Source organism: Alexandromys fortis, unplaced genomic scaffold (genome assembly GCF_014885135.2).
Source record: "Alexandromys fortis isolate MF-2015 unplaced genomic scaffold, M_Fortis_MF-2015_v1.1 scaffold_370, whole genome shotgun sequence".
In the NCBI taxonomy this organism is placed as follows: domain Eukaryota; kingdom Metazoa; phylum Chordata; class Mammalia; order Rodentia; family Cricetidae; genus Alexandromys; species Alexandromys fortis.
This window is the reverse complement of record NW_026068242.1, coordinates 74,939-83,787: the sequence shown is the minus strand read 5'-3', so window position 1 is coordinate 83,787 and position 8,849 is coordinate 74,939. Positions and strand designations below refer to the sequence as shown.

Below are 8,849 nucleotides of genomic sequence, written 5' to 3'. Positions count from 1 at the left end.
ATATATATTGAATAGGCATTTGGTACCTTCCTCATTGGTACCTTCCTCATTTGCATCTCGCTTTGCTCCCATCACCAAGGGGAAAAGGATGCTTTAGTGTCCTTGAGGACTGTGACATGACATCCCTATAATCTATGCAGACCACATTAGGGTCCCAGAATATCTAATTCCAAGGAAGCCTTGCCTGCCCAGTGTGGTTGGTCCCTTGGTGCACATCAGTGATCTAGAATTCAGAAGTGGGGAGTGGGATTTCAAGGCCAACCTGGGCTTATATAGGAGACCCTGTCTCAAAAAAATGGTGGGAGACACTGAGTGTGGTACATCAACCCTGTAGTCCCAGCACTGGGGAAGCCCAGGTAAGAGGATCAGCATGGGTTAAAACCAGCCTGGAGCAGGGTGTAGTAGGGCATGCCTTTAATTGAAGTAACTTGTTAGGGGAATCTCTGAGTTTGAGACCAGCCTGATCTACAGAGTGAGTTCCAGGACAGCCTGGGCTACACAGAGAAAACAAACAAACCAAAACCCAGCCTGGGCTACATAGTAAATTCCAGAGCTGCTTCACCATCTGCAAACAAAACAGAACAGCAACACCAAATTGTATGCTGGGGTCTGGGAAGTAGCTTGCGTGGTGGAGAACTGGCCTAGCCTGTGTGAAGCCCCAGATTCCAGGCGGTTGCATTGACTAGGTTGATAGTGCCCATTTTATGATCCCAGCACTGGGGGGGGGGGGGGGGGGGGAGGCAGGAGGATCAGAAGTGCAAGGTCATCCTCAACTGTGTAACCAGCCTAAGGGCCAGCCTAGAACATGTGAAGCCGAAAAACCAAAACCAAGCAAACAAACGGAAAAGAAGAAAGAAAAAGAGAAGGCGGTGGGTGGGGAGGGAGGGAGGGAGGGAGGAAAGAAGGAATTGATCTCAAGCTCCGTCCTCTCAGCGGATGTGAGGAAGAGGTCTAGGAGGAGCTTGCCTACCACATCCACAGCCTCTCGCCAGTGCCTAGCGGCAAAGGAGCAGGCAGAGAGAAAGCAGCTCTGCCGGCTTTGTCAGGGGCGGACGCTTCATCTGGTGGCATGGTGGGCCCGCTCTTGCTTCCAGTATTTGCGGTCATCACAGCTAGGAGCAGGGGAGAAGACCTAGCAAGCCTCCAATTTTATTGGAGCTCCAGGAGAGATGGGACTTCCTGTTGGGAGTCCCTTGAAGGGAGGGACTTCCCTGTTGCAAAGGCAATGAAAACTGGTGCGAAATGAGCCGGTGTCTCCAGAAGACCTATGGTAGATGCAGGTCGTTGCTTCTCACCTCCCCCCTCGGTGCTGCTACAACTCTGGAGTTAGACCCAGGCCCAGGGAAGAAAAGAGGCCTGAGGCCTGGTGAGAGAGTTGGGACGTACAGGGAAGGAGAAAGGGGTGGCCAGGAATAGGTAAGCTGGGGGACAAGGCCTTGGTGCTGGGCCGGGCAGGGCAGGGCAGGGTAGCTCCTAAACTGCCTTCCAGCTGGCTCAGGAATGTGTGAGGTGTGAGGTCAGCCAGGGCCAGAGAGTCACCTGCCCCCCTGGGATGCCATTCTCAGCACTTCCCACCCGCTGCCCCCCCATTTGGAAGTTCCCTGGCAAAAAAGCTCCATGTCCCTCCTCTACCCCTGTCTCAGCTTAGCCTCTGACTTTCTCTGTCATAAAGGGTTCTACCTGTTGAAGCGGCCGTAACACTTTCTTTTGACTGGTCCCCTCCTCCAGTCTCTGTCCCACCCCCTCTGCACGCCCTAGTCTGACCGGTTGCTCCCAGCCTTCAAGGCTCTGGGGCTTTGGCCCAACCCAGCCCCTCATGCCTCACCCTGCTGGGCCAGCGGGTTTGGGTTGGGCCATCCTCTACCCCCTAGGAATGGGGCGGGTAGACCCCACCTCACCTGTCCGGTGTGTCTCCTGGGTTCCAAGTGGCAGGACATTTCCCTTTGGAAGGGAAAATGGGTAATGGTGTTAAGGACTGGGGTAGCAAACTGAGGAGCTGGGGTGCTTGCCCAGTGCTTTTGTCTGGATGGGAAAATAGGATGCTGGTGAATTCAGACTGTTTCTGCTTGGAAGGTCTGTGATCCCACACTGGATGGGAGATAGTAGTTAGGGTGAATGAGTGAGCCGGCTTGTTAATGGTTCAAGGCCATGTAGGAAATGAATCCCAGAAAAGCCCCTTTGTTTTGTCTGGTGTTTTCCTCTGGGTCTAGTGCTTCTTTTTGTTGTCCGTTTGTTTCTTATCTTGCTTTGCTTTTGTTTTTTTTTGTTGTCCTGGAGGTGTGAGCAGAGACAACCACTGAGCTCCATGCCAAAGCCCCACCCCTCCTTAATTTCCTCGGGTTTTGGTTTTTAACTTTTAGACAGGGTCTCACTAAGTTGCCCAGGCAGGCTTGAGCTTTTTAATGTCCTCTTCTTCCCTTAGCCTCCTGAGGAACCGAGATGACAGGCGTGTTGCCCCACCGGGCCTCTCCAGTGTTCCTCTTTTGCATACGTGCATTCGTGTCTCATTTGTGTGCACGCGAGTGTGCACGTGTGGGTGCACGTAGAACAGCTTTGATGATTATACCTCAGGCACTGTGTGCGTGCGTGCGTGCGTGCGTGCCTGCCTGTGTGTGTGTGTGTGTGTGTGTGTGTGTGTGTTGTTGGCCTGGGTCCCAATGAATCAGCCTGTGTGGCTGACTAGCGAGACCTAAGGATTCTCTGTCGCTCCAGAGTTGAGATGATGACCATGGGTCACTACCCTTGTTTTTTTTTTTTTTAAACTTGAGTTCTGGGGCTCAAACTTGGGTTCTTTTTTTTTAAGATTTATTTATTTATTATGTATAGTGTTCTATCTGTATGTTTGCTGGCCAGAAGAGGGCACCAGTTCTCATTACAGATGGTTATGAGCCACCATGTGGTTGCTGGGACCTCTGGACCCAGGAACTCAGGACCTCTGGAAGAGCAGTCAGTGCTCTTAACCTCTGAGCCCTCTCTCCAGCCCTCAAACTTGGGTTCTTATGTCTTTATCACAGCATTTTACCCACAGAGCCATCACCCTGGTCCCCGCTAACTTAAACTTTTTTCACATATTTATCTGTGAATGTGTGTGTATATGTACACTGTGTGGATAGAGAGGTCAAAGGTCAGAACGGTTTGTTTTCCCCTCCCACCCTCTAGATCCTGAGGGTCCAAATCAGGTCATTATTATCTGTGGATAACTATTACCTTGACCGGCTAAGCCATCTGGGTGAGCCCTCCTCATGCTTACCTCATGAATTTAAAAGCAGTCTCATGACCCCCACTTTGCAGATGAAAACAATGGGGTGGGAGGAAAGGGTTTTGTTAGCCGACAGAAGGTCACTCAGTCAGTGAACCTGGGTCTCGCTCTGCAACCCCAGTCTCTTGTTGGAATGTGTGTGTCCCTAGAGAACAGGCGGTGGCAGCGGTCCTTAGGATGTCCTCTTGCTGAGACAGAGGCAGGGGCAGCTCCCTAACTGAGGCAGGCAGCCAGCCCCTCTCCCTCCCTGCCAGAGCTGCCCTGCCTACCCCCAGAGGCACCACAAAATTGGATCTAGGAGAGGGTGTAGACAGGAGTGCTGGATACCACTCTTTTGGCCTCAGGCCCAGACTCTGAATGCGCCCAGAACATACGTGGGGAGCTAAACTGGCCAATATCCCCAGAATCTGAATATCCCCAACACTTGACCTTCAGAGGCAAAGACTCGCCTCAAGAGCTGCCTTCTTCCCAAGGGTCCGGAGAGACAGCCTTCTTCAGTTACACTGTGCACCAGAAAACCCCCAGGGGGCGCCATTTCCCTTTGAAGTCACGGCCAGGCCTGCGTTGGAAATTGTGACAGTTTTGGGGGCAGTGGCAATGAAGTGTCTTGGAAGGGGCTGTCTCATTCTCATGCACACAAAGTTGTGTAGCGACTTGTGGCGCTTCCCCTTCCTGCCCCCAGCCTTGCCCGAGAAGTCCAGGGTAGCCCTTGCCAGAGCCCTCATCCCGGCGAGTCTTTAGGGCTAGAAAGGCATAGAGGAAGTACTCTCAAAAACGGCGCTAGACAAACACAAGATAGGCATCAGTTGGCCAACAAATGTTGCTGGTTGTATTATTCCTTTATTTCTGGCAAGGGCAGAAGATTTAACTTGGCACCTCCGCCTGAGTGTCCGCCAAGCAGGGCTGACACCTCTCTTCTGGTACATCTGTCCATCTTTGGCGGCTCTATCGGAGGAAGGGTGTCGGGTTTTTAATTCTATAGCCCGCTCTCCTCCCAGGTACTGTGGGTCGGCGTGGCTTCAGAACAGATTTGACACTGGCGAGTTGGCGCTCCTGCCTCCATTGTGTGTGTGTGTGTGTGTGTGTGTGTGTGTGTGAGAGAGAGAGAGAGAGAGACACTCATGACTTTGTATGCTTGCACACTCGTGTGTGCCCAAGTGCAATATGGCAGGCTTGTGGAGATCAGAGAACAACTTGTTCTTGCTTTCCACCATGTAGGTCTGGGAATGGCGCTCGGGTTGTCGGGTAGTGGCCAGAGCCTTTACCCATGAGCCCTCTGTCCGTCTCCCTCCATCCTTACACATGTCCTCTGTCCCTTTGGGGGCTCCAGGTGTCCCCAGTCACTAATGTTCAGCTATTCAGCTCTTTCTAGCCTGGTCACCCCCATGGTTGTCCTACCTGTCAGCACCTCCTGCACTCAGAGCTTGGCCAGGAAATGGAAAATTCCCAGCTCCCTTTCTGATAGCAGGGCCTCCTGCAAGGGTCACCTTGGACTTAGTATAGATTCCCCGGTAGGAAAGCAGGTTGGGGCCTGACAGCCAGTGTGAGAAGGACTACAAGAGAGCCAGCTCTCTATGAATGGAGCCAAGTGGCACCCTGGTTCTGGGAGGGAGCAGGGTTGGAGACCCCTGCGTCCCAGGGGAAGCAGAAGGGAGGTTTAGGTAACTGAAACAAGAGCCTGCCTCCCTGTCTCTGGTGGTCAAAGAGGAGATACTGGAGGCCGGAGCAGAGCAGCAAGGGGACCCTCGAAAGTCCTGGGTGACCAGAGGGGCTTGAGAGAGAACTAGATACCAGATTTTCTGACCTGGTGCCAGTCAGGAGCCTGAGCCCTGGGGCGGTTGAGCCAGTCATGAGTTGCCCTCTGGTGGCCACAGACCGAACTGCAGCCAGGCCTTACTACTGATTTAGGTTTCTGCTCTTCTATCCAATGTCCCGTGTCAGCCTTTTTTTTTCCCCTTTCCTTTTGCCTTTTCTTAAGTCCTGACCCATTCCAAAACCTCCACATCCAAGTCTCAGATCCTATACAGACTGCTTTTGATTTACAGGCTTCCTAGCAGGGGGCTTGGAGGAGGGGCTTTCTGTCGCTATGGAAACTATTCCTAATTTTTTCCTTCACTGAAGGAAGTGGGGGCTCCTCTGCCCCGGGTTGCAAGAGCCACCCAGGATGTATGTATTTTGGATTAGGTGGGATGTGTTCATTAATACGTTTTCCCCACCCCCTGTCTATTTGCTCTCCCTGAGGGAAAGCTGAGGTGGGGGTTTCACACTCCCATAGGCATAGGTAGGGGATAGGTCTCCTAGGCTCTCACCTTCAAGCCCCTCCCCACGCCCGCCTTCTTGCCCCGTAACCCCTCCTCCACCCAAGGCTCACCAGCTGACTTCACCTCCCCTTCCCCTCTCGTCTGGGAGCGGTGCCAGGGTGAGAAGGGGACACTGGCACAGACCATGTGTGTCTGGGAATTCCCGCCCACTGTGGAGCCAAGGGAGGGGGTCCCCGTGTCCCTGAGGAACCAATAGCAGCTGCGCCTTGCCCTGAGGGGGAGGGCAGGGTGTATATCTCTGAGGCCAGCACTTGGTGGGTGCTGACTCCTCTCTGCCTGCCTGGCATCCACCAGATGCTCCTCTGCCCAGGGGGGCTCTGAGCCCCCCAGGCATTCCCTCTGACACAGCCCTGGGGTTGGGAGTAGATGCTGATGCTTACCTCAGGAATGTCCCAGTCTGGGGTCTCCGTGAAGTCCTTGGTATCATCGTATGAGACTCGAGTAGTGGGGATGGCGCCAGGGGCACCCCGAAAAAGGGGCTGTGTGTCTTCCCCATGCTCCCCACGGGGGTCGTCCCCCATCCGAGGGGCACTGGGAGCTCCTACCCATCAGGGCCTGGGGGGATCTGGGCAGAGACCTTCATCCCGCCGGGGGATGGACAAAAGCCTCCTCCCTCTGATCCTCTACTGTCACAGGTACCTAGGGCGCGGGGTGGGGTGTAGGCTGGGCCTTTAGAGCAAGGAGCACCTGGAAGGCAGTAGCGGAGCTGACTTGGGGCTCCTCCTCTTCAACTTGTACCTCCCCGTGTCTTCTCCAGTGGTTCCGGAAGCCTGGTTGGCATCGACAACAAGATTGAACAAGCCATGGTAAGAAAAGATGTTTGGGACCCAGGAGCCCCTTGGGCAGCCCCTCGTCCATCTCCCTGCTCCCCTTACCCAGGAATACAAACTCCTGTTGTCACCCTCCATCCCTGCCTGAGTCCTGTCCCTCGTCCTCTGACCCCCGTGCTGTCCCTGTCCTCCTTTATCCTCTGTCCCCTCCATTGGGGGAAGGGGACTGGGTATCTCATAACTACTCCGTCGAGGTACCTGGGTAGGAGACGCAGTTGGAGGTGGCTTGGGAGGCCTGATGAGGTCTGTTTGTCCCCGGGGTCCAGGACTTGGTGAAGTCCCACCTCATGTTTGCCGTGCGCGAAGAGGTGGAGGTACTGAAGGAACAGATCCGAGACCTGGCAGAACGCAATGCTGCCCTGGAGCAAGAGAATGGATTGCTGCGTGCCCTGGCCAGCCCGGAGCAGCTGGCCCAGCTGCCATCCTCGGGACTTCCACGGCTCGGGCCCTCTGCACCTAACGGGCCTTCCATCTGAGCCTCCTTTCCCTTACAATGTGCCTTTGGGGGGCTGCCACTGGCTGCTGGGCCTTGTGCCAGCTGCCTGCCCCCTTTTCCGATGTAGCTTTAAATGCCCACACCCAACCCCAACGCCCAGGGATGGGAGTGGAAGGCTCAATATTGGCCTGTCCCGTCCCACCTGGTCCTCCCCAGAGTCCCCAGGCCTTTTAGGAAGAGGGGACGGCCCAGGATGGGGGTGCTTGTTGGGAGCCCCTCATCCATGAAAGAACCCAGTCCCACCTTTTTCCCTAGGTATCAGTGTTCTGGGGACTCCCTCCCCCAGCAGTAGATGGCCTGGAAAGATCTGGAGGTTCCCTGGCAGGTTCTCCCCCTCCACCCTACCCTGTCCCCTCCAAGCGCCCCCTCTCCTCTGCCTAGGGGAGGGTGTATGGACAGTATCTTCAACTTTTGGGATTCAGGTTGTTATTAAAATAATAATTATAATTAAAAAAATCTGAAGAAACTTGAATATGGAGGTTGGTGTGGTATTGCTGTGTCCAGACCCCCTAATACACAGACACACACACACACAGACACACACACACACACACAGTGTCCCTGAAGATCCCAGGTCCACACTGGAGAAGGTGGCTGAAAATGCAGGAATGATCCTGGCCCCTGGAAAGGCCTGGCAGGCTGGCCTAAGGAAAGAGGTAGGGGGCGGTGTCTACCCACGTGCTGGTGGTTGGCGGTGTGAGGGGGGGGGGATAACAATGAAGTCTTTGGTGTGTGTGAGGATCCACCCCCAGCTTCCCAGTGTGTCCCCTCTTGTGGGCTGGATCCGGGTAGCTGCTTGGAGGCAGGGCAGGGAACCTTGAATGGGCCCCTTGTCTTAAGGCTGGGTGTGGGCCAGGCTCTTTGGGCACATGGTGCCCTTGCCAGGCCTGGCAGGCCGCCTTGGCTTCCACCCCACCCCTGGCTGGATGAGAACTCAGCCCAGTGGGTGAGCAGGCTCCTCCCGGACCGCCTGGGCTTCTATCCCAGTCAGATGGAGGCAGTCAAGGAGAAGGACTCCATCTAGTGGAGAGAAAGGCAATAGCAGCCTTGAGGGAGAAAGTCTTGCCGCCGGCCATCAAGGAAGAGCGCGTTAGAGGCAGCCCAGCGGATTGGACCTCAAATCTTTTTCTGAGTCAGGGTGTGGTGGTTGAAACAGGGTCTCAGCTGGGCAGTGGTGGCTCATGCCTTTAATCCAAGCACTCAGGAGGCAGAGGCAGGCGGATCTCAGTTCGAGGCCAGCCTGCTCTACAAAGTGAGTTCCAGGACAGTTACAGAGTACCCTGTTTCCAAAAAAAAAATATATATATATATATAAATATAAAAGAAAAAATAAGGAAGAAAGAAAAAAAGAGAACAGGGTCTCGTGTAGGTCAGCCTAACCTGGTTTCAAAGGAAAGAAAGAAGAAAGAAAGAAAGAAAGAAAGAAAGAAAGAAAGAAAGAGAAAGAAAACAGGGACTCGTGTAGGTCAGCCTAACCTGGTTTCATTCAAACTTACTATATAGTTGAGAATGATCTTGAACTCCTGCCTAATCCTGTGTGCTGGAATTACAGGTGTTCATCACTGCTGAGTGAGCTTTGGTCCTTGGTGTGTGTGTGTGTGTCTGTGTGTGTGTGTCTGTGTGTGACATGGCATTCACGTGGAGACCAGAGGATAAACTTGCGTGTCAGTCTTCACCTCTGACCCCATCTGAGACGGGGTCTCTCTGTTCACCGCTGTGGATGCCAGGCTGGCTGTCCTATTGCTGGCTTCCTTCTGGGAGCACTGGTATCACAGACATGCGTGCTACTGTACCTGGGTTCTTGGGATCCCAACTCAGCTTACTAGGGTTGTATGGTCCGCGCTTTCTCTACTGAACTGTCACCTCAGCCTTTTGTTGTTTTGAGGTAGGATGTCACCTACCCCATGGTGGCCTTGAACTCACTGAGTAGCTGAGGCTGATTT

At 54.0% G+C, this 8,849-nt stretch overlaps 1 protein-coding gene across 1 annotated transcript in view; it reads left to right on the top strand.

Annotated features, from left to right (window-relative positions):
* LOC126494003 (TSC22 domain family protein 4) overlaps positions 1-7,378 on the top strand; it is an 8,299-nt gene extending 921 nt beyond the window's left edge. The window contains exons 2-3 of the mRNA XM_050131160.1: positions 6,338-6,386; positions 6,677-7,378. Coding sequence (XP_049987117.1) covers positions 6,338-6,386; positions 6,677-6,886 — 259 coding nt within the window. The 3' untranslated portion in view covers positions 6,887-7,378. The remainder of the gene's footprint in view (positions 1-6,337; positions 6,387-6,676) is intronic.
* Positions 7,379-8,849: the final 1,471 nt, after the last annotated feature.